This window comes from Ambystoma mexicanum, chromosome 10, assembly GCF_040938575.1.
Source record: "Ambystoma mexicanum isolate Mex_15411 chromosome 10, UKY_AmexF1_1, whole genome shotgun sequence".
In the NCBI taxonomy this organism is placed as follows: Eukaryota; Metazoa; Chordata; class Amphibia; order Caudata; family Ambystomatidae; genus Ambystoma; species Ambystoma mexicanum.
Window position 1 is genome coordinate 762,292,167 of NC_090932.1, and position 27,698 is coordinate 762,319,864.

Below are 27,698 nucleotides of genomic sequence, written 5' to 3' on the forward strand. Positions count from 1 at the left end.
GGTTTCTGTGCCAGGGCACCCAGAACTATGTTGAGGTCCCACACAGGGTGTGGCTTCTTGATGGGCGGGTAGAGTCTGGCGAGTCCCGTCAAATGTTTGACAATCGGGTTGGAAGAGGAAAAGCTCTCATCCTCTTAGTTTCTGTAAGCCCCAATGGCTGGCAAATAAGTGCGGCAAGTGGACGCCTGAGTGGGCGAGGTGTGCCAAGAAGGAGAGCCCGTCATCCAAGGTAAATGCAAGGGGGTTGATACCCTTCGAGTCTGTCCAGTGGCAGAACTTGGTGCCCTTGCTCCTATACTGGGCCCTGGTAGACCTGCTGCTGGTGCCCTATATGATCTCTAGGCTAGCCTGGGAAAGGCTGAGGTGAGCTAGCGTGACCTGTTCAGGAACCACGCTGCGAGGGCTAGTTGCGTTGGCGCGGGGTGGATGACCCCGCCCCCCTGCTGCGCCAGAAGATGTGCTGAACCCGTCAGAAGGCGAATGGGCGGCTGTCATGATTCCTGCCCCTCATGTCCCCAGCCCTCCAAGATGCCAGGCTGGAGCCAGGCCACAATCACCTACATGGCCCTCAAGGGCCTCTCCATCCCTCCAAAGACCCACTTGGAGTCAGACTTGGCTCTTGTGGCACCAGACTCACTCACTCCCATAGGATAACATTGGTGATTGGACTTGTAGTGCATTGATGGGGACAAGATGGATGCCCCCACATATTTCGGTTCCCAGAACTGCATGTGCAGTCTAGACTTTTGGGTGTGGTTCAGCCCAGAGACACCTGGGATACCTAGAGACTATTCAAGCCACGCCCAGGCTGAGAAACATGCTTGGTGTTTTCTGCACTTGCAGCGTGACACTCACCGTGTTCGGATCGGTCTCCAGTAGGCCTGCATCTTTCTTCTGCGCTCAGCTTCTGCAAGACCACCACCACCATTAGGAACAGCCTTACCTTGCAGCGCTTCTGCCCATCATTCATCGCTCCTTCTGTTATGTGGGCATCTTCGGCGGTGTCATTATCCCGGCACGCCGCTTCCTAAGGAAAAGGGAAAAGAACAGAAAAAAAGCATTAGTAAGCATTCAGCAAATCTTCGCTTATTTTTAAAGACTGTACGAGCTTCAAACGCTTACCTGAATCCCAGCCGCTCTTGGTGAACTCTGTCTCCGGAACTTCTCTTCCATCTGCAAGAGGGAAAAGACACTCCAGGTTAGCGTGGAAACATCTAGAGGTGCCGCATACCACGCTTACTCACCGCATTTCTTCTTCATAACCGGCATCCACGCTGAAAACGTTGCGGCACCTAAAAGACACAGAAAAAGAACTCAGTTCAATACAAATAGGAAAGGGTTGCATCGCGCTCTCACTCACCTTCAGCGCTACTCATCTCAGCAGCATGTCGCCATCCCCGGACGCTGGCCATCATCTAAGGAAGGAAAGGAACGAAGTTAGAGAACTGTTCAAAAGACTCATTATACTTACCTGTCGGACTCTTGCCAGTGAAGTAACTAGGCAGCAACGAGCCTGCATCAATCAACGCGTCCCTGTGCTGAAAGCAGGACGGATGGCACGCTTTCCAAGAAAACAAGGCCCAGTCTCCAGTCGAGTAAACTCCAGGGAAGGGTTTGAAGTCTTAAGAGGTCAGAACAGGCTGAGTGACGTCCTCGTGGATACCAGGTGAGCGTTACAGAGGCTTCTCCGAGAAGCTGAACAGCTCCGAGAACCATGACCTGGCCGGTCACCACAGTGCTATTAGAATGATGCTGAGGTGGCGAGATTCCTTGATCTTGCATATCACCCTGTGTATCAGTGGAGTGGGCGGGAAGGCGTATGCTGTCATTCCGTCCCACTGAATCTGGAATGCATCGCCCAGGGAGCCTGGTTCCTGAACCTGCGAGGAAGCAAACAGTTGGCACTTCTTGTTGTCCCAGGAGGCAAAGAGGTCCACCTGGGGGTGTCCCCATTTGTAGAAGATTTTGTGCAGAACTAGATCGTTCAACTGCCACTCGTAGTTGTCCACTCGCAATCTGCTGAACCTTTCAGCCTCCAGGTTGAATTACCCCGGCAGGTAGACAGTTGTGAGGTAGATGTTGTTCTCCAGTGTCCATTCCCACATGCTGACTGCAAGCCTGCACAGTCGGGTGGGTGGGGGGGGAGGAGGAGGAGGATCTGGTACCTCCCTGCGTGTTGACGTAGAACATGCTGGTCGAGTTGTCTGTCTGAATGAAGAGGACCTTGCCCTCGATAACCAGAAGGAAGGCTATGAGCGCCAGCCAGATGGTCTTCAGTTCCAGCCAATTGATTTGGTACTCCTGCTCCTGACAGGTCCAGGTGCCATGGACGCAGTGGTTGTCCAGGGTGCCCCCCCAACCCTCGAGAGAGGAGTCCGTGGTGATGGTGACCTGCAGGGTAGGTTGCCGGAAGGGCTTGCCCAGCCGAAGGATGCAGTCCCTGGACCACCATGTGAGGTCTGGTGAAGTGATGGAGGAACGTTGATCATCTCTGACTGAGAGTCCCGCTCCTGGTTCCAAGAGGCTCCAAAGTGCAGCTGTATCCTCCTATTCCTGAGTCTTGTGTGGGGGATGGCCAAGAGGACTGCTGCCATGAGCCCCAGTAGGTGTTGGTACGACCAGGCCGAGGCCACTTCTCTGCTGAGGAAGTGTGCAGTGGCCTTCTTGAGTGCCGTATTCTTGTCCTCCAAGGGAGAAACTCTCTCGGAGCGTGTGTCACAAATGAGACCCAAGAAGGTCCGTCTCTGCGTGGGCTGCAGCTGCGACCTCTTGATTGTGCAGTGTGTTCATCAGAGCGTGGGAAGTATGGTGCACTGCTTCCGGAGAAGTAGCCCTGACGAGCCAGTCGTTGAACTACGGGTAGATGTGGAGGCCCTCCGACCTGAGGAGGGCCGCCACTGTGTTCATTAGCCTGGTAAAAACCCTAGGGGCCGAGTTGAGGCCGAAAGGAAGCACCTTGTATTGGAAATGGTAGCCCATGATCCTGAATCGTGGAAAAGAACGATGAGGATGCCAGTTCGGGACATTTAGGTACGCGTCCTTCAGATCCAAGGAGCACATCCAGTCTCCCTTGCACAATGTCTCTGCTATCAAAGCTGGCGTAACCATCTTGAAATTTTGGAGAGGTAGGGAGAGGTTGAGGGTGGAAAGATCCAGCACAATTCTCAGGCCTGCCTGGTTCTTTTTCTGAATGGCGAAAATCCTGGAGTAAAAGCCCAAGCCTCGCTGGGAGGCTGGGACTTCCTCCACTGCCTGGCTCTCGACGAGAGACTGGATTACTGGCAAAAGCGTTGCTGTCCCAACCTGTGGGATTGGAGGGGAGGAGGGAGGTGAGGCTGGGATAGGGAGGCGTTACCCTGTGGATATGTACAGAGAGGATACAGGGGTCCGCGTAATTCTGGCACCAAAAATGTGCATGGAGTGCAAGCCTGCCCCCCCCCTCCCTCCACTGGAGACACGTGGACCCGGAGGGGCGTGTCATGCCTTCTTGCGGAGGAGGGGGACTGGAAAAAGCCCTTACTGCCCCTCCACCCCCACTTTTTGTTGTTTGCGCCTGTGTTGAGTCGGCGAACGGTTAGGCTCCCTGGACCTCCGCTCTTGGAAGCCACAGAACCCTCCGTATGTACGCCCATTGTCGGAGCGCTGCTGTGACTGGGTGTACGTTTTGGGCATGGTCTTTGTCAGGATGGATAAAGACTTGGCCGTTTGTGAGCAGTTTTTCTTCTTGTCCGTTGTGGAGTAGAAGAGGTCACCGCCTTCGAATGGAAGATCTAAGATGCGGTCCTGGACATCCGGGTTGAACTTCGTAGCACAGAGCCAGGCTGGTGCTTCTGATGTCTCTGGCGATGCAGATGTCACGGCCAGAGGTGTCAATGTGGGCCACGGTGGACTCCATGATGTGCTGAGCGACCATCTTGGCCTCTGCCAATCCAGCCTTAAATCGTGATTGACTCTGTGCTGGAAGCTCTGGGAGGAAATCTGCAATATCCGCCAGAGCTTCTGGTTAACGGCTGCCAGCATGGCATCTGCGTTGGCTTGACGAAGGTGCAAGGACGTGTTGGAATACAGCTTCTTCCTGTACGCCTCCAAGAGCTTCTCCTCCTTGCCTAGCAGCGCCGCGGAGGAAGAGGCCGAGGACGACAGGCTTGGAGTATAGTCATGCCGCAGCGATCACTGAAGGTTGTGGCTGAGAGTGGGCAGATGGCAAGAGTGTATCCCACTCCATCTGCCTGTACTTGGCGTCCAGGCGTCGATTGACCGGCTGGACCGAGTTGGGCTTGAGCCAGCCCTTTTTGGCCAAGGCAACTATGTCCTGCTGCATCGGGATCCTGTTCTCGCTGTGGGACGCAGCGTGAGGACTTCGTCGAGGACCGCCTCGGACGGTTGCTCGACCTCGGGTTGAGGAAGGCCCAAGTACTCTGGCAGCCCCGCAAGACGTTCATGGAAGGCCTTAGCTGATGACGGTGTGTGCGAGTCGTCCTCATCTGTGTCCACCTGAGGGTCTGGTTGGTCCAGCACCAGTGGAGGGGTGCTGGGAGCCGAAGGCTGGGGTGTGGAGAGCGGAGCCGGGGCTGCAGCAGAGGCTGGTACGGAACCGCCTGCACCATCGGTTGGGGGGGGGCAGGAGCGGGCGGCGGAGGCTGAACGGGGGAGCGCCTGTAATGGGGCATGTGGCGTCTGAGCCATTAGCTGGAGCACGTCCCTGAGGATGACCCCCCATCCGAGGAGATTTCATGAGCCTGAGGAATCGTTGGAAGAAACCGTCCTCACAGGCCAGAGTGGTGGTAGGCGATATTGACGGGGTAGCGAGCGGCAGCTGGAGCCCTCGCATGTCCTGCTCATAGGGGCGCAGCAGGAACCTGCCTTGCGTAAAGGAAGGGTAAGCTGTAGGCCACGTACCTGGTTGACAACAGTCCCACCTTGACACACGTTCCTCCAACAGCTGCCTTCCTTGGAGTGGCGTCGGCGGATGTCTGGATTTTCTGGTGCGGTGGCCATTTTTTCGAGCTGCCTTCTACGTGCCTGCGCCGTGTTGCACGGCTCACTGGGCACTGTCCCATCCAGGACTCTGAGTGTGGATCATGGGACCTACCCTGTTCCCCAGGCCGAGGCCTGGTAGGCATTTTGCCCTTGGCAGGTTTGCCGGTAGAACTGCTTATAGGCGCTCCCTCCGACATGTTGCCGGTACCCCTCGGGTGAAGACCCGGTAAAAGAACCTTCTGGTCCCTCAGTGCGGTCACCAGGAGGATCAACTGACCCACTCGGCCTGTCGACCGGTAGCTGATTCAGCATCAGTACCAGGACCTGGGTGGCCCTTCTCGCGCTGGCGAGTCCTTGGGAAGGAGTCTCCCTTGCGGGATGCGATGTAAAAGAGCAGCCCTACCTTAGGCCTGGATCAAGTCCTTTAGGTACTTTGGAGGCGATCTCTGGAAGACCTCCCACCACCTGGCTAGTCTGTTCTTGAGAGACCTCGAGCACGCGGTACTAGCTTGCCAGCCGTGGTCTGGGCCAAGGCACCGTAGGCAGAGAGCATGGGGGTCTTTAGTTGGGAAGAGCCTGTCGCAGTATTGACACCTGCTGAGCCCTGTAGAAGTCAACATGCGCCGTGGAGGAGCTTGACGCCTGAGGACCGAGTACCTGAATGATAAAAAGACAAAAGGAGAAGTATCCGCGTGTGGAATTAAATGGCCAAAGCCAAACCCAAGAGCGCTGGTGAATTCGGTCTGTTACCGTCGACAATGAAAAGGGGACTGGGGCGTGGCGCCGGAGAGCAGAGTCAGGGCAGTGCATGCTTCCAGGGCTACACCCTCGCACGCCTCTAAATTTAATGGGGAAAAAGGTTCTGTCTCCCGTCCCTTAGAAGGGACGCCCATGCAGTATGGAGGAAAGGGGATGGGACGTAAGAGTACATTGATTGTACAATTTCAAAACTCCTTTCAAGGAGAACCCTGCAGTCTGATTTGCAAAACCATATATCAGAGTTGTTAGTCTTTTAGTTTTAAATACCCTTGCTTTCTTTTATATAACCTCATATGGTGAGGGGCTCCTCTCCAAGCACAGATCTGGGCATTTTTTCACCCTTTCTATAATACCAAGACTGGTGTTAAACACAGGGCATTTAATGTTTAGACGTAACAACCATAACTTTTGTCTTGTCCATGTTGATCACCAAATCTTTTATGTTAGTATACTCAACCAATTTCTCGAACATATCCTTAGCTCCACTGAATGTGAAATGAAATAGAGCCAGGTCATCCGCATAAAGAATGCATGGCACGATGCAAACCCCCACTTTTGGGCAGCAACCAATTGTCTGGCTGAAAATGTGCGGGAGATCAGCCCTATATAAGCTATATAACAATGGTGCTAATGTGAAGCCCTGCATACCCCCACAAAGGTCTGCGCCGGAGAGGAAAATCTACCTCGATCATCCAGTCTAATCTGTACTACAGTTTCATCGTGAAGACCTCTAAGGATGCACAACAGCCATAAAGGACATCCCTATAGTTCCAGTTTTGCCCAGAGTTTCTCCCGGGAAACCCCATCAAAGGCTGCCCTGAAATCCACAAATATGGCATACAGAGCTGGCCCCCCCTTGCACAGTAGCATCCCTATAGAGCTTGCCCTTCAATCGTATATTACGATTTGTACCGCACCCCGCACTAAAACCTGTCTGTGCAAAGCTCAATATATCAGAGTCATCAACCCATTGCTGCAGGGCTTCTAAAACTAAGGATGTAAACAATTTCCTGGTGGTGTCCAAGAGGGAAAGTAACCAATAGTTATTACGTAGGGTGCGATCTCCCTTCTTCTAGACAGATACCAATACCGCCTGTTGCCATGAACACGGTATCATCTGGGAGGTACACAGAATTTTCAATATTCGATCCCACCGTCCGGGATTTCATTTATGGACAGCATTAGCAAGTCCATTCGGACCAGGCGCCCTGGAAATATGCAATTTCCTTATTATATTTTCAATTTCAGCAATTCCAATATCCAACTGCCAACCCTCCATTAAATATCTTGGGGGTACCTTACCTTTATACGTTAAATTTCCCCTTTTAAATACGCAAGCCATACCACCTCTTGAATATGGTTAAGGGTGTTCTTCCTGTCCCCCACTTGGCTTTATTTAAATGGGCACAGACATCATTTGTGTTCCCTTTCCTCAGTACCATTAACATGTCCTGCCATTGTCCATTTTTCACTGAATGTTTCCATCGATTTTGCCGTCCTCTATATTTGTTCTTAATATGTCTAATCATGGTGAGTATCTTCCCCTTAGGCTAGTGTAGACCAGATGCTACTCACATTTCCTTACGCATTGAGCGTTTGGCATCCCTAATAACCCAATCAAATTTATTTTTAGTTTTATCACTAATCGTGAATGAAATTCCTGGGCTTTTTCCAGTTCTGGTAGCCAAGTGTTTAAGCCATATTTCAATCTCATTTCCACTTAAAATTTGGAGTGACTCAATCTCTGACATCTCTATTGTATCCATCAATCTTATTAAGATTTCATTTAATAATGCTACCAGCCCCATTAGTCACCAAACCAGGACAACCCATTTGTCCACCACTTACTTTTTTGTGGTCTGCTAGACTAACAGTTAAGATCAGCATATTATGATCACTGAATTTACAGGGTCTTACTCTAAGCTCAAGTGTAGAAGTTAAACAAATCAGATTCCCAAATATATAGTCCAAGGTAGCTCTGGAATGATGTCCTTCGTAAGTATATTGCCCTGGGACATCACCCACAATTCTGCCATTTAGCATTTTAAGGTCCCAGTAACTGAGGTAGCTAACCAAAACATAGCCTCTTGAGTTACACCCCCGCGACGCATTACACATATGGGGTCAACATTCAAATAAGAAGGGCACCATTTGCAGTCACTACAACAAGCATTTAAATCAGCCCCAAGCAGCACCATACTGGTTTATCCATACAAGGAGGTGATCTCCCTCATCAGCACCTCAAGTTTTTCAAAAAACAGTTCCATGGTTATAAACTGGGGGGCAAATATACATTTTTTTTTTGTTTGTTTTATTGGTTAAACAAAGTTAAACCTTTAACATTCCTTTAGCAATCCCTCATATACATTTATGATCACCAAACTAGGACCACTCTTACTAGTTGAAGTTCTTAATTCCACCCCTTGCATATAACCACCCTCAGTAGATTTCCATACTTCACTGGACGTATACTGTTGGCAAATACCAATAATGAGCCCACAAAATGGTCTCCTTTAGGGCTTTTATTGGCCAGTATTTGGTACAGATGGTAGCGCTCAAAGTAAACCGGGATATCCAACCAGGTTTCCTGCAGCATTAATACATCATAGCCAGCTAGCAACTGCACGGACCCAGCTTGATGTAGCAGGTTCCTGTGGCCCCGGGTATTCCAACTGACTACCTTAATAATTCAATCACCAGCTAACAGATGACTTTGGGTGACCGCACTATCTCTACAGGGGACCTGAAATATTTAATCCTGCTCCCAAACTTCCCCTCCTTCAACCTGTGCCATCGAGGGTGGGCCATTGTTAGGGAGAATTCTCATAAATGGCCGATTTACCTTACCTAATGAGTCCCTCAGCAGCTTTGCTGGATTTCTAGGATTTATTTTTTCACCTGGTAAGAGTGTGAGCCTTTTTCCACCCACTCCTTCATGTGTTTTGCCATGTGTGTTTTTACCATTTTGTATGTTCTTGGGCTCTGGAGCCTCACCTACTCCATGAGCACCATGTTTTGTGTGTGTGTTACACAGCACCTTCAGTGCAGTGACACAGGGTTGTCTTTTAGACTTCCCCTGACTCCATTTCATTTTTCTGGGGCTGACTGTCTCCCCAGAAACATGTAAAGTTGCCATTAAATGTATGTAGTCTCTTTAAACCACAGACCCGGTACACCCCATCTTACATGGAGTATTGGAAAGGGTTAACTCTTATCCCTTTTTGTCTGTGCCTCTTGGAGCCTTGTAACGCTCCCTTAACATTAAGTCTTGGCTGATGGCAGTGGTAACTACCCTAACTTTTCTACCGCAATTATCTTATAGAAATGTGGTAACGTTTTAGGCTATTATATTAGCCTCGTACATTAAACCCGCTTGACCAAATACATTTTATTTTGGTTCCGGCTGGGTTTATTCGCCATTTCTTTTTGTTAAAGTCTTTCTCGTGTTTTTCTCTGCGCGCCAAACCGGGGATGATTCCTTTGTTTGCTGTCTTTTCGCGGGCTTCTGCACAGAAGCCCTCCTTAAGGCACCTGAAAGTCTAGGTAGGCAGGATGTGAGGGAGGTGTCTTCGGACCCCTGCCATGGGTTCCCTTGGTAACCCAAGTCGCACTCCTGTTTGAATTGGCTAAGGGGACTGTCCTTGCTAGGTCTGCCACCCTGTTGTGTGATTGACAGCCAGGCTGTATGAATGGGGGAAAACTGCATAAAAAGCAGGTCTCTGGGACTAGAAAGGCAGAGTCGCCACTGGAACGAAAGAACCAACGAGGAACTGGAAGAGGAGGACCCCTACAATGACTGAACCGCCCGGTGAAGCCCTGCTGTAGGTCCGAAGCTCCCAAATCCGACGACAGATAAGATCCTCCAGGAAACTTCTTCCCTTGAGCTGGTGGGACCAACAAGTTCGCCCAAACTGCAAGCCAGGACCCCTCCCCTGGTCGAATTCGCTGTACAGAGCTACAGTGGGCCGGACAGCCAGGAAGGTCGGACCCTGCTTGGGTTTTAAGTAGCGCACCTTTATTTGTTGTTTTGCTCTGCTGCTGGTTTCTTCCCTGGGTGGCGCAGGACCCTCCAGTCTTCCTACTTCAGGTCAGTCCGAAAGTCGCTTCAGGAACCGTGAGCCTGCAGGAACCACCAGGAACATACGCCTCAGCTACAGCTCCCTCTCCGTTTTAAGGTACTGTGCAAATCCGGTTGCCCGTTTCGTTCAACCGTGGTAAAAGTGTTTTACATTTTTTTGCCAATCTGAGAGCTTGTCCTTCTCTTCTCTTTGAACTAACTTTTCTACCAACGAACCTCGTCCGGATTCTGTGCCACGAACCTTACTGCGAACTACCCTTAACTGCGTGATCTTGAGCAAAAGATTTGACCCATTGACTTTGGCCCCAAGCCTTTTCTAGCTGATCTCCTCACTGTGGTTCTCTTGTTCAATTGCCCCGAGTACTTACCTGTTGGTTTGCCTAATTGCTGATAACTTCGTCTTTCCCTCCCTTTTAAATTGCTGGAGTGGCATTTTGCTCCCACTTCATTTTGTGAGCTTAACTTGTCTGGAATTTAAGGGAAGTGGTGTGGTGTATTTATGATTGAGATTCTTAACTTGCTTAGAATAGTGAAATGTTATAAAACTGTTGAGTAAATAAGGGATACATTACTCACCGTAATCGTATTTCTGATGCTTGCATCTGCTTAGATTCACATGCTGTGCATAGGCCGACATCTAGTGGAAGCTGCGGAGTATTACAGTTTGTTTTTCGAAACTCGAAAATGGGCGTTGACACAGGGCGTGCCAGTAATACTATCCCTAGTGTGACGTCCACTGTACCCAAGATCCCTCACGCGTCTAGGATCCTCAGATTGTATTTTTTCTGACATGAGGTAGCATGAGGAGTAGCGTGAGTACAGATAATCCAAGCAGATAGACAGAAAGGTAAGACTACAAGCAATCATGCGCCTTCTCTCGGAGGGGAGGAAAGGTGGGTTGCATGTGAATCTAAGCAGATACAAGCATCAGAAATACGATTACGGTGAGTAATGTATCCCTTCTGAGGCTTGTGGAATCTGCTTAGATCACATGCTGTGCATAGATTAGCGAGCAGTACCAGAAGAAGGAGGTGGGATGTGAGAAGGGTCATGAGCAAATAAGTGTCTTAGAACCGCTTGTCCCACTTGTGTATCTGCCTTGGAATGGGTGTCAATGCAGTAATGCTGAGTAAAAGTGTGAATAGAGCTCCAAGTAGCTGCTTTGCAAATGGTGTCAAGGGGTACATTTGCAATGAAAGCCAGAGTGGCCCCAATGCCTCTAGAAGAGTAGGCCCTTGGCGTAAAAGGCAGAGTCTTTTCAGAGAGTGAGTAACACAGCTGGATACAGTTAATAATCCACTTCGAGATGGCACCTTTAGAGACGCGATCCACCTCTCTGCCTGTAGCTACGGAGACAAACAGTTGATTTGTTTTCCTTAGCGGTCTTGTTTTATTTACATAGTAGAGGACCGCCCTACGCACATCTAGGGTGTGTAGTTTCACCTCAGCCGAGCTTTGCAGGTTCTGGAAGAAAGCCGGAAGCTCGATGGACTGGTTTACATGGAATTTTGATATAAATTTAGGTGAGAACCTAGGGTGTGTGCGTAAAACCAGTTTGTCTTTATGGATAGTAAAGAAGGGATCCTGCACTGACAGAGCCTGAATTTCACTGACCCTTCTTATAGAAGTAATAGCTACTAAGAAGGCCGTTTTATATGTCAGGTGTTTGAGACTGCTTTTATGCATGGGTTCGAAAGGGGGGCCCATGAGCTTGGCTAGCACCACATTAAGGTCCCACCCTGGTGGTGGGTTTGAAATAGGAGGGTGAAGTCTCTTTACTCCTTCCATGAAGGCTTTAACTACTGTTACTTTCCACCACGACACCTTGCTATGGGAAGGCTGCCAGGTGTACTTTCAGTGAGTTAAAAACCAATCCTGCATCTAGCAGGTGGAGCATGTATGTAACAATAGTGGAAGGAGTGCAATCAACTGGGTTGATTTGTCTACTCTGGCACCAGATAACGAACCTCTTCCACTTGTCAAAGTAACAGTGCCTTGTGTTTGGTTTCCTAGATTCCTTTAGGATGTCCATACACCTCTGTGGCAAATTGAGGTGTCCAAACTCTATGACCTCAGGAGCCATGCTGCCAGGTTCATTGAGTTGGGTTGCTGGTGCACTGTTTGACCTTGGTGCTGGGACAGTAGGTTGTACCAGGCTGGAAGTTTGATGGGCTCGCACACCGCCATCCTGCGTAGGTGTGGGAACCACGGTTGTCTTGCCCACATGGGAGCAACTAGGACGAGCGTCATCGATTCCCTGTTCATCTTGTTCACCACTTTCCTGATGAGGAGTTGGTGGAAAAGCGTACGCAAACATCCCTGACCAGTTCATCCACAGGGCGTTCCCCTGGGAGTCTGGTTGGGGGAACCTGGATGCAAATCCTGGGCATTGTCTGTTTTCGCTTGTGGCGAATAAGTCTATAGTGGGGAAACCCCACTGAGAGAAGAGATCTTCTACGACCTCTCTGTGAAGAACCCATTCGTGTTCCTCTGGGAGGGAGTCTCTGCTCAGAGCATCCGCTAGGGAATTGAGCTCCCCTGGAACATGTTGTGATGACAGGAAGATGTTCCGTCTGAGTGCCCATATCCAGATTTTCTGGGCAAGCTTGGACAGATTTGGCGAGCGAGTCCCTCCTTGCTTGTTCAGGTAGAATATGGCTGTAGTGCTGTCCGTCCGGATTTGCACTGACGGGTCTAGTAGATGGGGCTCGAACGCCTGAAGCGCTCTGAATACTGCCAGAAGCTCTAGCAGGTTGATGTGCTTATTGGCCACTAAGTGAGACTAGAGACCCTGAGCTGTGTGGTGGAGATGGTGAGCTCCCCACCCCGTCAGACATGCATCTGTAGTGACTACTGCCTGTACTTCGGGATCGTAAAAGGGTTTCCCCTGTGCGAGATTCTCTCTTGTCCACCAGTGAAGGCTTTGTACCAGTGTTGGCCAAATGACCACTAGATCGTCCCACTGACCACTTGCCTGAGACCATTGTTTCGCCAACCATTCCTGCATGGGACGCATGCGCAGGCGCGCGTGGGGGACCAGGTAAATGCATGACGCCATCATGCCCAGTAAACGCATTGCTTTGCGAACCGTTATTTGTTGACCGGACTGATAATGCGGAATTTGCAGTAGTATATTCCGAATTCTTTCTTCTGAAGGAAAGGTCAACCCCTCCTGGGTATCCAGGATTGCTCCTAGGAATTGTTTTGAGGTGCTTGACACCAGGCTTGACTTCTTCTTGTTGATTGAGAAGCCTAACTCGTGTAGGAGGTCGATAGTCCTTTGAATGTTTGTCCTGTAAATTCCTGGGGTTTCCCCCATTATGAGCCAGTCGTCCAGATAAGGGTACACTGGGATTGCCTCCCTGCGTAGGTGTGCCACCGCCAGTACCTTGGTGAATACCCTTGGTGCTGAAGCTATCCCGAAGGGCAGTACCTTGAATTGGTAGTGGCGACTGTCCACCTTGAAGCACAAGTACTTTCTGTGCGCTGGGAACATGGAAATATGAAAATAAGCATCTTTCATATCCAAGGTTGCCATGTAATCCTCTTTTTTTAGGAGGGGGATTACCTCTTGTAGCGTGGTCATACGAAATTTTTGGGGCTTGACATACTTGTTGGCAGGCCGTAAGTCCAATACTGGGCGCATTGTCAAGTCTTTCTTTGGCACAAGGAAGTAAGTTGAATAAATACCCTTATTTACCTGGTGTCCCTGGACGAGTTCTATCGTGTCCTTTTGTAGAAGAATGGCGATCTCCTCGAGGAGAATCTTCTGATGTTCTAAGGAGTGTACTCTTTGTCGTGGAGGATGGTTCCGGGGACGCTGCAGTAGCTCTATACAATATCCTGTGTATACTGTTGACAGCACCCATCTGTCTGATGTGATCCCTTCCCAAGCCTGGGTGAAGTTTGAAATGCGTCCCCCTACTGGGGTTACGTGAGAAGGGACCCTGAACTGAGCGTCACTGCTTTGGTGGAGGCGTGCCGCCTCCCTTGCTGGGGCTGCCTCTGCCTTTACCACAACCTCTCCTATTACCTCTGCCGTAACCCTGGGTAGACTGTTGATTGTTGTTCCACTGTGTACCCTGCCCCTGGGAATAGTTAGATCCTCTCTGGGAATTTTGGCCGCATGGGCGACGAAAATTACTATTCCCTCTCTGGTTAGGGGGTTTATTGGTTAACTGGCCAAGGGACTTGAGTGTCTCGTATTCGTCCTTGGCATTTTTCAGTGCGTCTTCGACCGCCTTACCAAACAACAGATCGGCTTCCACCGGTTTGTCTAACAATGATGCCTGTGTTTCTGCCTTAAAACCAGACTGCCGTAACCACGCATGTCTCTTGATAACAGTACCTTCTGCTATCAATCTGTCTGCGTTGTCCGCGGCGTCGAAGGTTGCTTTCAAAATGCAACCAGACACGGCTCTACCCTCTGCGGAAAACCGAGCTAATTGGCCCTTTAACGGTTGAGGAGCAGAGGCTATGAGAGCCGCGACTTCTTCCCACTGATGGCAGTTGTAGCTGGCCAACAGGGTGGTGGAGTTAGCAATCCTTGCTTGATAGGCAGACGTTGAGGCTACCTTCCTGCCGAAACCGTATAGTTTTTTGCTCTCCTTGTCGGGAGGAGCTTCTGACGAAGACAAGGGTGTCCCAGCCCTCTTACGAGTGTTGGTGACAACTAGGGAGTCTGGCTTCAGATGTCCTCTTATATAGAGAGGGTCAGACTGTGCCGCCCTGAAAAGTTTTTCAACCCTGGGATTGACTGCTCTGGTGAGGTTTGGGTTCACCAGGGACGGATCTATTCTCCGCTGAATGGATTTAAGGATAGGGATGGTCTGGGCAACAGGCCTCCTTTCTCCCACTAACTCTTCTGCGAAGTCCCTTTCCTCCTGTGCACCGTGGGTGTCAATGTAGAAATGTTCTGCTGCGCGAGCGAGAACCTCATTTAGGAGGGGTTGGTTATCGACTGGGGAGTCGGTAACCGGGGCTTCGTTCTCTACCGGGGAATCTACTCTGTATGTTTCCGGGTCATCCTCTTCTTCCTCCTGGTCCTCATCATCCCCATAGTAGCCCGTCCCGGTTTGCTCTTCTATCATACTAAATTCTTGGTCTCCACAAAAGGAAGCCTGTCCTTCATAACGTGAGTATGGTGTTGCGTAAGGTTGTACCTCGAAGGGTTCAGACCTCATCGGGGTTTCAAACCGGGCCTTCTTACTTGAGGGGATAGGATCAGTAGAGCCTGAGGGTGTGGCCCCTTATGGATCATACGAGAGGAAATGTTCTGGATTTTTATCATAAAAATCAGCCAAAGAAGACATTCTTGACATGACCCTATCTATGTCTTCACTGGACCATTTTTTGGAACTGGGAATGACTCTCTCAGCAAGTCTATGGGATTTATCTTGAGTAGCTTTGCTGGTTGTGGACCTATCAGCAGACCTGGGCTTGCCTGTCTGTTTAGGGGGGGTGGAGTGTTTCACAGGTGTGGAAGAATGTACAGGTAGTTTCTTCTGCTGTTTTCCCCCCTCCCCGTGCATAGAAAAATGTTTTCCCTGTCCCTTAGTGGCTCTGGAGTTTTTTGACGCCTGGCGTCGAGGATCGGGAGAGGTGTCCCTGTCCTTCGAGCGTGGGGCCTCGCTGGCTTTAATTGCGGGCTCCGACTCCTGGAGCGCGGCCTGGGGGTGGAAGTCGTCTTCGTCTTCCGACGATCGAACTTCTGTTAGCCTAGGGAGCGAGGCACTCTTGGCAAGAGTGGATGATTGCCTGGAGTCATGCGGCAATCTTGATCGAGAGCGCCCAGAGGACACTGAATCGGACCGTTCTGTCTGTGCCTCTTTCCGAGAACTTGACGTCGTCGAGTCTCGGTTGGACTTAGTGTGTTTAGTGTGTGTAGTATGTGAAGCGCTTGTGTCGCCGGGGGTCTTGCCCATAGCCGCCCTGCCGGACGACCTTCCGAGGTCGGGGACCTGTGCTCGGCTGTCTTTCGACGCCGTAATGCCCTCGCCGTCCGAAAGTACGGCGTCGCTGCCATCGCTGAAGGCGCCCCCCGCTGCCATGGCCGCCTGCCTGGCATGGTGGGCCCAACGCTTCGAACGGTCCTTAAGTGTCTCAGGTTTAAACCTACTACACGCTCTGCAGTTCGCTTCGGGGTGGTCCCTCGGCAAGCAGAGATTGCACGTGGCGTGCCCGTCGACCCAAGGGTAATGGCGATTGCACTTGGGGCAGAATTGAAAAGGGGTACCCCTCCATACGCACCTTGAGGCAGCGGGCTGTTAAGTGTAGGAAATGTATAAGGTGTACCTATATACCAAGAGTGTAGAGTATGTACCACCCCCCACTCTCCCTACTTGCAGGGCCGAGGCCAGCGGCCTACCAGGCCCGGGCCGAGGCCAGCGGCCTTCCGAGGCCCAAATCCGTCGTGCAGCAGCCGACGGTCGATTTCTTCTCCAGCCGGCGTCGAGTGTCGAAGTTCGACGTTGGGGTGGGGAAGGATGTCAATAGATGATTATCTTAAATTTTAGCAAAAGTATGGCTAAGGCCAGGGGACTCCGCAAAATGCTTCCGACCAGTATGGCGGAAAAAAACAATCTGAGGATCCTAGACGCGTGAGGGATCTTGGGTACAGTGGACGTCACACTAGGGATAGTATTACTGGCACGCCCTGTGTCGACGCCCATTTTCGAGTTTCGAAAAACAAACTAATACTCCGCAGCTTCCACTAGATGTCGGCCTATGCACAGCATGTGATCTAAGCAGATTCCACAAGCCTCAGAAATATATATATTCTTTTACTTAGAAACCTTGAGTCAGTGTTTGCCTGAATCATAGTAATTGCTGTCCTTCGTGTAACTATTTGATACTGCTCGCTCACTCTTGAGATAACGTCTGGCTGCTCTGCTACTGCTACTACTTTAACTGTGTAGTGCAGGCTTGTACCAAAGGTGAAATTGCACTGTCACTTGTCTTAATTGTGTGTGGTGTTCCCAAAGGGTACGGCATAGAATTCTGCCTAACAGCCATTATTCCATAGGGTAAAAGCCCCCCTGGGCCCAGCCGCAATACCACTAACCACTGCACCCCATTTCTGTCAACATACTCATATATTCCACCCCATATAGTCAAGAGCCTCAACGTTAGCCCAAAGCAATACTGCCAACGCAGGGCTAGCAAACCGCAACAGCACCCAATTGGTGGCGCTCTCCCACCGTGGTAAAGCCAGCTCGACTAGATCAGTAGATTTAATTGTGGATAACCACAAATCAGATGCCCACAAACGCAACAATGTAGACCTGTTAAGAAAAGGGCTCTTGGAGGTTGTATTCATTTCCACCAATTTCACCAGACATCCTGGCCTGAACCCGACCAGCTTTATTCATACAATTTCTAGGCGATTCTAGACCTGATTCAGTCATCGTAACTTTTATTCGATCCGAAGGGAGAGCTCTTATATTATCACGATCTGGTGCAAACATAACTTCAGGCATGGCTCCCTCCCTCTTATCCCAATCACTTGAATGCTTCTCACTGAACTTCTTGTACCCAATATCACAGGCTACCTTGGGGATCTTAAAACATTTTACCCCAGCCATACCATTGCTTTGTTGTGGTTTTACCATATCCATACTAGAATTAGCAGTAACTTTGGTTTAGTAAGTGCCCAGCTGTCTATGGGACCCTGCAGTATTACTGTTCTTTTGGTCCCATCAGACCACGTATTGGTTACTGCTTTGGTTCCAAGTCCTACCATATCCCCCGCACCATACGAGTGCTACTCTGCATATGGTCCCGGGATAGTACCGGTTTGAGGGGATCCTTAACCCTCACTGGGGATCCATTCACGTACGTGGGTATACATTTATTAGGCTGTATCAATTCAGATTTCTCCATTAGGGATATTTCCATACATAGTGCATCAATTGCATCCTCTTCATTTTCTGCCGCTATGTTAACCTAATCTTGCGACCTCCACGTTTTTACCGACTCATCCAGTGAGATATGGTCATACCCCCTTCCATGTTATCCCCATCACTAAACTCTGTGCTTTTATCCAAATCCACAATCATTTCCTTATTGGAGTTACAGGCACAGGCGTTTCCGTGCTTTTGGTTGCTCAGTGTGTTTTGTATCAGCTCAGGTATAGGGACCCCTCCCACCCCCCCAGAACATCAACCACTCCAGTAAGTGTCTGCTGTATTAACCCCTGTTCGGAGGCCACACTCATACTTGTCTTTAATACCATTTCCAGTTTTACTGATATCCAATTCAGAGTTAAGAAGTACAACTATTTCCTGAAACAGGACGCCCCACTCAGGGGATATCTTAATGTGGTCCTTTTCCACAGCACCCCTTACCCCGGAATCCACACCCAGTCAAGTTAAATTGGGGCTAGATGACAGATTACCTAATGCGCCGGCTCCACTCGTACACTGTACCACCCCCTGCGTATTCTGCTGGAAGGTTTTACATAGATTTAGTAGAGAGACATTATTGTCTATAGAGTGGGTGGATCCGGACAAAATACATGATACATCCTTGTTTATACCAATTATTTGATCAGCAGGTAGTCACTTAGCCTCTCTTTGCTCAGGCTGCGCAGATGGAAGTCCAGAGAGAATAAGACCATTCAAATCTTTATTGGCAATAGGACTGACTGGTAACTTACTTAACCCTGAAGAAGAAAAAAACAGAAATGCTGGTTTGATTCACTATATGTGGGGGATCTTCTGTCCCTTCTTACGCTTCGGTAGATCCTTTGTAGTCTTCGGGGCATGCCCTGTGCCCATCAGGCGTTTGCCCAATCTAATCACATCACTACGCACCACCACCCAACTTCTGGGTTTTAGCTTCATAGTGACTGAAGGGCCCAGAGTAGTTTAAAGAATTAGATACAGCCTTGCCCAATCAATATCAGTCAATGTAGCAGTCAATTGTAAGTAGCACACAATATAAGTGTGCCAGAAACCAAATGGTTAAGAGCTGTCGTTTTAAAAACGTTATTAGCCACCACTAGGGCTAACCTACAAACGTTCAACGTTCTAAGAGCTGTCAATGCCCTCCAGACACCTCCAAGCATACAAAGTCCCCCCTGTACTCATCATAGAACATACCGATCGTCAGGGCACATGCAGCTCGGTGCAGCACTCGCGGCGAGTTCAGTAGTTCCACTCACTGAATCTCAGGAGGAAGGCATAATTAACTCAACGGCAGTTCCAGTGTGCAGCGCTGTGTGTAAAACGCCCAGCACTCGGTCACACAGTCACTCTGCCTCCACTGTGCCTCGACTCCGCCGTCCTCAGGGTCTTTAAACTACGTTCTGAGGACGTAGAAGTGGAAAAAAAATCATACTCGGCCTCAAGCCTTCTAACTGCCAAGGCGACCTATGCCCACCTCAAATCATCAAAGACGCGGCCAGAGACCTATCTACATTTATCACCAAACTCATCAATGCCTCCTTCTCTTCTGGTACCATCCCCAACAACCTCAAAGAATCCTGGGTCCTCCCCCTACTAAAAAAAACACACTCGACCCAGCCATACCCACTAATTATAGACCCATCACCACCATCCCCTTCCTACTAAAAATCCTCGACAAGAGAGCCTACCTTCAAATTCAAAAATTCCTTGAACAAAACCACCTCCTAGGAGTCCGGCAATCAGGATTTGGACCCCAAGACGGCACAGAAACCGCACTCATCGACCTCAAGGCCCAAATTGACACTCTGAGAGATAATGGGAAAACTGCCTTATTGCTCCTCTTAGACCTCTCGGCAGCCTTTGATCTTGTTGATCATAAAATCCTATGTAGCCACTTAGACTCGGCAGCCCACTTTTCCCAAGAAGTTATAGGCTGGATCACATCATTCCTAAGCAACAGATCCATGCGCGTCTTCTCCACCACGGCCTCCGCTGACCCCATTCCCATCACATGCGGGGTCCCTCAGGGGTCATGTGTCTCCCCCACACTGTACAACGTTTTCACTAAGCCCCTGTTTGATGATCGACGGTTTGGGTATCACCTACACTAACTATGCTGATGATACCCAAATCCTCATCCCGTTGACGGGAGACTACAACACGGATTTGCCCTTGGTGAACAGAGTGTACCTCATCATCCAGGCATGGATGGCCTCCCATAGTCTATGCCTGAATGATGACAAGACCAAACTCATCATCCTGGGATCAGCCACGAACCTAAACACACTGGACCTCAACTACTCCAGCTTCACCATTGACGGCAACCCTATAAAAGGTAGCTAAGGAAGTAAAAAGCCTTGGCATCTATCTCGATTCCACTTTCTCCTTCCATAAACAGGTCAGCTCCATGGCATCCACTACAGCCTACACATGCAAGCTTATACGCTCTGCCACCCCTCCCTCTTCACCCAAAGTTGCATTACTCTAGCCAGAGCTCTCATACTATCTAAACTGGACTATTGTAACTCCCTCTATGTAGGCGCCAACAAACAGATTACCAATAAAATCCAGATCCTACAGAACAATGCCCTTAGAGCAGCGCTTAGCTTCCCTAAAAGAGAACACATCTCGAATACTAGGAGAACCCACAACTGGCTCACTACCACGGACAAAATTCTGCTTAAGGTAGCCTCCCTCACCCACAAATGCCTTAACAACGCAGCTCCCCGTTACTCTCAGACAGAATAACCAGATACACGCCCAACAGACACACCAGAAATAGTAATGCTAACCTGCTCGCTGTTCCCAGATTCAAGTGCACGAAAATGGGCGGCAACAGCTTCCAGGTAAAAGCAGCCCAACACTGGAACTCACTACCACCCTCCGTCAGAGCACCTCAAACCTACCACCAATTTAGGCGTAACTACCTCCAGTGGCTTAAGAACAAAGACCAATAATGACAGCCAATAATGACACCCCGCAACTACTACACATTTGTTCAACTTGTAACTATGTCATAATGCTACTCTGTATCCTTGTATTCTGTTTCTACTCACTGTAACTGCATCTACTCACTATGCATAATAATGTAAATAATGTACAGTATTGTATCGAAGTTGAGAATATTCTTGTAATGCTTGCGCCCTCATACCTTCTGGTCCGGTGCGCCATATAAATAAATCAGCAGTCACTCTGCCTCCACTCCTCATAAAATGAAAGGTACTGTGAAAAATGAATTGGATGGATTTTGTATGGATCAAAGAATTTTGTATAGTGTCTATGTATATATTTTTGTAACTAGTAATAATTTTGAAAGTTTTATTACAAACTGTAACGATACAAAAAATTAAAATCTTTTTTTAATAAAAATGTGTATGACATCTGTTGGCTTGGGGAGCCAAAAGTAGCGGTTGTTGTCAAGCTAATAGGCTCTCCTAGGCCCTATGCTGGGGCTACATAACTCAAAGTCCAGAGCAATTTGAAACCACCCTGCATTACGCTATCAATGCGGAAAATCTGCTTCCAAACCTGGAGAAGGCAAAAGGAAATTGCCACTGCCACCACAGCCTGTCCCTAAAAACAATTTAAGGTTATATTATCACCTTAGCTCACAATTTGGGATTTTGTTTTGGGAGGGGGCTTAGAAAGCGCCACTGTTCTAAAAGCCTTTTGGCAACCATGGGACCATGGGCTCTAAATGAGTCATACAGGTTTGCAGTGGCACTTAAATTGAAGTTCCTCAGACCCCCAAAAATAGATCTGCGATCCAAAAATAGAGGAAAGGAAAAAGCAGAAGTTGAAGGGGTCTGTAAAAAAGACCTACACAAATCCCAAAAACAAAAACTGTATTATGCAACGCAATTATTATTTTCCTGCAATGTAAAGTACACCATCACAGAACGGACATACAACTTTCTACTGAATTCCCAGAACACCCAAATTGCTTTGAGGCCCCAACACTAGCAACTGGACACTACATACATCCTTGCCAAATAGCACACATACTGTGACATTCCTACCTCAAATGCATTCACCACAGTCAGGTGGTCACTCTTGGTATTCTTTGATAATTCCTTCCTTTTTAAATCTGCCACTTTCTCCTTGCCCTTCAAAAGAGAAATACATATTTTAAGTATGACAAACAACAGGCTGGATACATTCTCTACCATACAGTACGGGGGGTGGTGGGGGACGTGAGAGGGGGAGAAATAGGATCAGGGAGAAATAGGGGGAGGGAGAGATGACAGCATAGCAAGCACTATCAGCAACATAGGGGGTGGTGAGCGAAACCTGAGAGGTCTTAGTTACTTACCTGTAACTGTATTTCTCCAGCATTGGTATCTTTCATAGATTCAGATGCTTAAATATTCCCAGTCAGACCGGGAATCCTCAGTGATTTAAATAATTATTAAAAAATGTAATGTATATACATTTTTTTCCATAGAAAATGAATGTAGATTGCCCATTATGGCCTATGAGCCATTCAATTGTGCAGTCCCTCCACCTCAATTTGGTACTTTATGGCCCAAACCAATCAGGTGGCAGGGTTTAAGCTCTGCCCCAGGCAGCCATCTTTAGATTTTGAGCCGTAAATACGATATTTATGATGACTGCCGGGCGCGGGGGCAGCCTCTCAGGGGAGGCGGGAGGGTGCATGTGATTCTATGAAAGACACCAATGCTGGAGAAATACAGTTACAGGTAAGAAACTAAGACTTCTCCAGGATTGGATTCTTCATAGATTGAGATGATTGAACAGAATACCAAGCAGGTAAAACATGCCTATAACATTATGCATATATTCTGCAGAACCTTCTGTTCGCCTTACTATACAGCAACTAAATAGGTTACATTTCTAGGGAAGGCGGGAAGAGAAGGCTGCTATTACCTTATACAAAAAGGTGGCGGAGAACCGCTTGGCCCACTGACGATTCTTTGGTGGTATTTTCTGCCAGGCAGTAATGCCAGGCAGGTCACGGCTCAGTTCTTTAATGGTACTCCTGCGTGAAATGCAATAGAAGCTGCTCTCCCTCTAGTGGAGTGAGCTGAAGGAGGTCTGGCGAGTAGATCGCCTTTAGCCTGAGGACAGTGACTGATAGATTGTGATACCTAACGCGCCAAGCTCTGCTTTGAAATATGCTGCCATTTTGTGCAGCCAGCAAATGCGATGAAGTCGAGGAGCGGAACTCCTTAGTTCTTTGCATGTGAAATTTTAGAACCCTTGCTACATCCAGCGAATGTAATGATCTCTCTGCATTAGATGCGTGATTCATGAAGTAGGTTGGTAGCACGATGCGCTCTGTGAGCGTCATTTCTGACAGTACTTTGGGTAGGAATTTAGGATGTGTTCTTAGGATGACGCAGTCCTTAAGGAACAAGGTGAATGGAGGTTCTGACGATAGGGCTTGCAACTCACTAATCCTCCTGGCTGACGTGATGGCTACTAAAAAAGCCGCATTCCAGGATAAAAAAATGTATGTGACACCTATGAATCTATTCATACAGTGGTACCATGAGCGCTGCCAGGACCGTGTTCAGGCTACATTAAGGAACCGGCGTTGGTGGGTAAGTATGCATCAATCCCTTCAGGAATATCTTGATAGCCGGTTTGTTGAGCAAAGATTGGCAACCTGGATTCGTCATGCATGCCGATATGGCAGATAGATGCACCTTGATGGATGATAGGGAGAGCCCTGCTTTGGCTAGATTCAACAGGTAAGGTAGTACTTGCTCGATCGATGCAGCGAGTGGATTCACTGATGATGTTTCGCAACACTTGGCGAAATGAGTACATTTTAGAATGTAAGTGATCCGTGTGTAGGGAGCCCAAGTGGCCTTGATTATATCCCAGCACTCTGCAGGCAGATTCAAGTTAAGTAATTTTTGCTGCTCAGGAACCACGCCTCGAGTGACAGGCTTGCTGGGTCATGGTGGAGAACCTTGTTATTCTGTTGCGTTAAGAGGCTCGGATGAACTTTGAATCGAATCGGGGGCCATCGGGACAGACGACGTAGAGTTGGCTACCAAACTTAGTGAGCCCAATCCGGTGCTAGTAGAATCATTGAACGGGCCTGTTCTTTCAGTCTGCAAAGTACTCTTGCTATGAGAGGGATTGGAGGGAATGCATAAAGGAATTTCCCTGTCCAGTCAAGTCCAGTCCAGTGAGACGGCATCCCCTATCGAAAGGTGTTCTGGATATTGTGATGCTGGAAATGAATCAGAGGGATAGGGCCTCCGTATCCTTGTCCCTTACTGCTTTTTATTGTGTGTTCTGTTGCGTTTTCCACGCAGGAGTTCATGTGGGACTCCTGGTGGTGCAGCTCTTTCTTTTGGTTTGGTGTACAGACCCATGGGATACCCTTATGGCACACATGGGTGGGGGTGCAACCCTGTGCCCCTAGTGTATGTTTTTGGGCACCTGTGTGTGGCCCACAGAGCAGGGTACGGACTGGTGGCAGCTCTGTGCTGAAATGACCGGTGCCCTGAGCGTCCTCCATTTTGGAATGCCCAGGCCATGTCATTAGAATTGATAGATTCCTAATGGAAACAAGATGGCCCCCATGGTCTCTTGCCTTTCATCACCCGTTAACTTGATCTTCCCAAAGTCCCGGGAAGCCTGGACTCTGTCCCTTCCCCCTTACAGGCTGTTGGGTGGAAGTTCCATATATGGTAGTGTGGGGATGTGCCGACCAGACTGGCTGGAGCCTTCCCAACGACCGTAGGTTGTGGGTACACCTGTGGGTGGGACCTGGGTGAATGGAGTGTGTGACGAATATACACTTCTTGTTGTGAATGTCTGGTGTCTGGTGTTTGACACACTGAGACAGCCCTGCCCGAAACTGGTATGTTGAATGGTGTGGTACTTGTCTGAATCCACATTCTGTGTTGCGAGTGTCTGGATGGAGAAGAATGGTCTGAATGCACTGTGCGCCTGATTGGCTGGCTGACTGCTGAACGCCCTTCTGAGTGATTGGTTGCCTGAGTGTAACCCAGCAGATTGAATGGGAGATCAACTAATATATCTGGGGGCCTCTCACTGCTAGAAATCGTTCAGAAGCTGGAGAGAAACGGGAGTGAAACTGAAGCTTAACCTTGAAACCCTGCTGGAAGAGAAGTAGTGCTGTTGCTCTACCTTCCTCGATCTGAAAGCTGCTGTGTCTCCAAGGATTGACCCAGAGAGGACCTGGTTAGGCGCCCTCTTTCCGTGCTACGAGGGACCATCGTGCACCAGCTTATCTTTGCCAAATCTCCCTGGTAGACAGACCTACGAAAGGCTGCCGACCGGAGACGGGGATTGCTGCGGAATCCCAAGGAGAAGCGCCCGGACTGTTGTCCGTCTCCGACCGGAGGCCCGCAGTGCTCCCATTGTGTAAGAACATTTGATTCACGGACGCGCTCGTCTGCACCGCTGACCACCTTATGCCGCCGGAGAAGGGCAGGGCGTCGACGTGCCGAGGAGCTTCCGCCAGTGGGTTTCCCTCCACCTACAGACCACAGAGACGCCAATGACTTGACGCCCTTGCTGGGCCACAGTTCTTCAAACTCTTTGCGGTCCTGAACTATCGACATCGAAGTGCCCCGCACGACTCTTCCTTGCAGGACGTCTACGCTCCATCGTCGATGAGCACTGCTAGGAAAGAAGCTGCCACTTCACCGCCATAGTTCACCCGGTTCATCGCCAGAACTCTACAACACCTGGTACTTTGGGGTTGCTTAACTATTGGAAAGACTCTTGTGAATATATGGACTGGGCTTGTGATATATCTTTATTCTACAGGTTGCCCAGGTGGGGGGGATCTCCACACAGAACTGTGTCTAGCGGTAGGGGTCAGTATTCTGCCAATTTTTCTAACCAACTGCTTTCCTCTTATAGCTATTGTTGGTTTCCTTTACGAAATTATTTATGTGACATTTAACCGTACAGTTGATGCACTTTAAAGAGATTGAATAGTGATTGTGGTACCACGTAGAACTGTATAGATTTGACATTGTAGATAGCCAAGTACAAAGTGAGTTATCGTGATATTGTACATAACTTTGAACATGAATTATATAAATACTGTGTTTTAACTAATACAGTGTGTGGACATTCCTTTGTGGGTGCTTGGGGACTGCACTGTAGTTAAGAACCAGCCCGCATCACCTCCTGAGAAGCTAGGCCCCGATTGCTCGTCCATTGCTACCAAAAATAGAGAATCTTGGCTGGTGTCCTCAGTGCCTCTCCTCTACAATATAGAGAGCAGGAGTACAGACGCCCCCCCCACTCCAGTCTTTCAGATATCTGGAGGCGAACCTGTGGCATTTCCTTGGTGGCAAAAAGATCGATCTGCGGATGTCCCCATTTGTGAAATATCCATTGGACTTCTGCTTCTTCTAGCTCCCATTCATGGGATGCTGTGTCGTCTCTGCTTAACTTGTCTGCTAAGACATTGTCCACTCCAGGCAGGTGTTCTGCTCTGATCTGCACTTTGTGATGTAAAGCCCAGGTCCATAGCTTTTGAGCTTCCGGAAACATCTCCACCTCGTGCCTCTTTGTTTGTTTGTGTAGTGCATGGAGGTTATGTTGTCCGTCTGGACGGTTACCATCTGCCCTGCTAGCACCGGTAGGGAGGCCTTTAGCGCTCACCATATTGCCCTGAGCTCCAGAACATTGATATGTAGTTAGGACACGTGACCAGACCACGTGCCTTTTGTTTGCAGATCTGCCAGGTGTGGCCCCTAGCCCGATAGCGATGCATCCGTCCTGAGGAGTAAGGTTGATATCGGAGCTTGGAAAGGCATGCCCTGTAACAGGTTTCGAGATGTGCCCCACCATCGAAGTGCCTTGTGAAAGGTTGCTGGTAGCTGGATGGTATCCTCCCAAGACCCAAGTGCTTGTTTCCATTGGCGGTCCAGGATCTCTTCAAATGGTCTCATGTGAAGCCTGCAATTTGGTATGAGGAATATACATGAGGATATCATGCCCAGGAGAGATTTGAAAGAGCGTACCGTGGCTGTCACGTTGTCTTGGAACCATGAGATCAGATGGATTAATGCTGATATTCTATCTGCTGATGGTCTTACCCTGGGTATGCTGGTGTCAAGCTCTGCCCCAGAAAAAGCACTGTCTTGCTGGCTACTGGGCGGGATTTTGCCTTGTTTATCGAGAAGCCTAGCACCTTCAGGAGGTGTATCTCTCTTGCAACTGCCGCGCTTGCATGTTTGAATGAGCTCTCCCTTATTAGCCAGTTGTCCAAGTACGGGAAAACCTGCGCTCCCGTTCTTCTGAGCTTTGCTGCTACCGGTGCAAGACACTTGGTAAAATCCCTTGGTGCCGACTTCAGTCCGAATCGGAGGACACGGAATTGAAAATGTGACTCCCCTAGTGCGAACCTGAGGAACTGTCTGTGGGCAGGATGAATGGGGATGTGGAAGTAGGCGTCTTCCAAGTCCAGAGTGGCCAGGAAGTCGTATTGGTTTAGCCATGGGAGGACGCTGTGAAGGGATGTCATCTTGAATTTGATGCGCTTGATAAATTTGTTGAGCACTCTCAAATCTAGTATCGGTCTCCACTGACCGTTTTTCTTTTTCACAAGGAAAAACCAGGAGTAGAAACCTCTGCTCATCTGATGGTCTGGAACCGGTTCTATAGCTGCTTTTTGAAGCAGTTTGCGAACTTCTAACATGACATGTTTCAGGAGATGTACCTTGCGTGGAACGGGAGCAAGGGATGGAGGTTGACCCAGAAATTCGATGGTATGACCCTCACGAATCACTTGCAACACCCACTGGTCCAATGTTATCCATAGCCAGCATTTATAATAGTGGCTTACTCTTCCTCCAACCGGGGTGCGTTGTGGGAGTGAAGAATGGGAGTTGTCAATTCTGCTTGCCTTGGGTTTTGGCTTGGTAAGAGCCACATTTTCCCTTTTGGTGCATCGGCTCGTTGACTGATGGTACCTGTCCTGGAAGGTGTTGCCCTGTGTTTTCTGGCTG

General features: G+C 49.1%; 1 protein-coding gene across 2 annotated transcripts in view; it reads right to left on the bottom strand.

Annotated features, from left to right (window-relative positions):
• The window catches only part of DHX36 (DEAH-box helicase 36), a 1,119,030-nt gene that overhangs the window by 355,327 nt on the left and 736,005 nt on the right, over window positions 1-27,698 (bottom strand). For both annotated transcript variants that reach the window (XM_069618410.1, XM_069618409.1), the window contains exon 19: window positions 21,744-21,830. In XM_069618410.1, coding sequence (XP_069474511.1) covers window positions 21,744-21,830 — 87 coding nt within the window. The remainder of the gene's footprint in view (window positions 1-21,743; window positions 21,831-27,698) is intronic.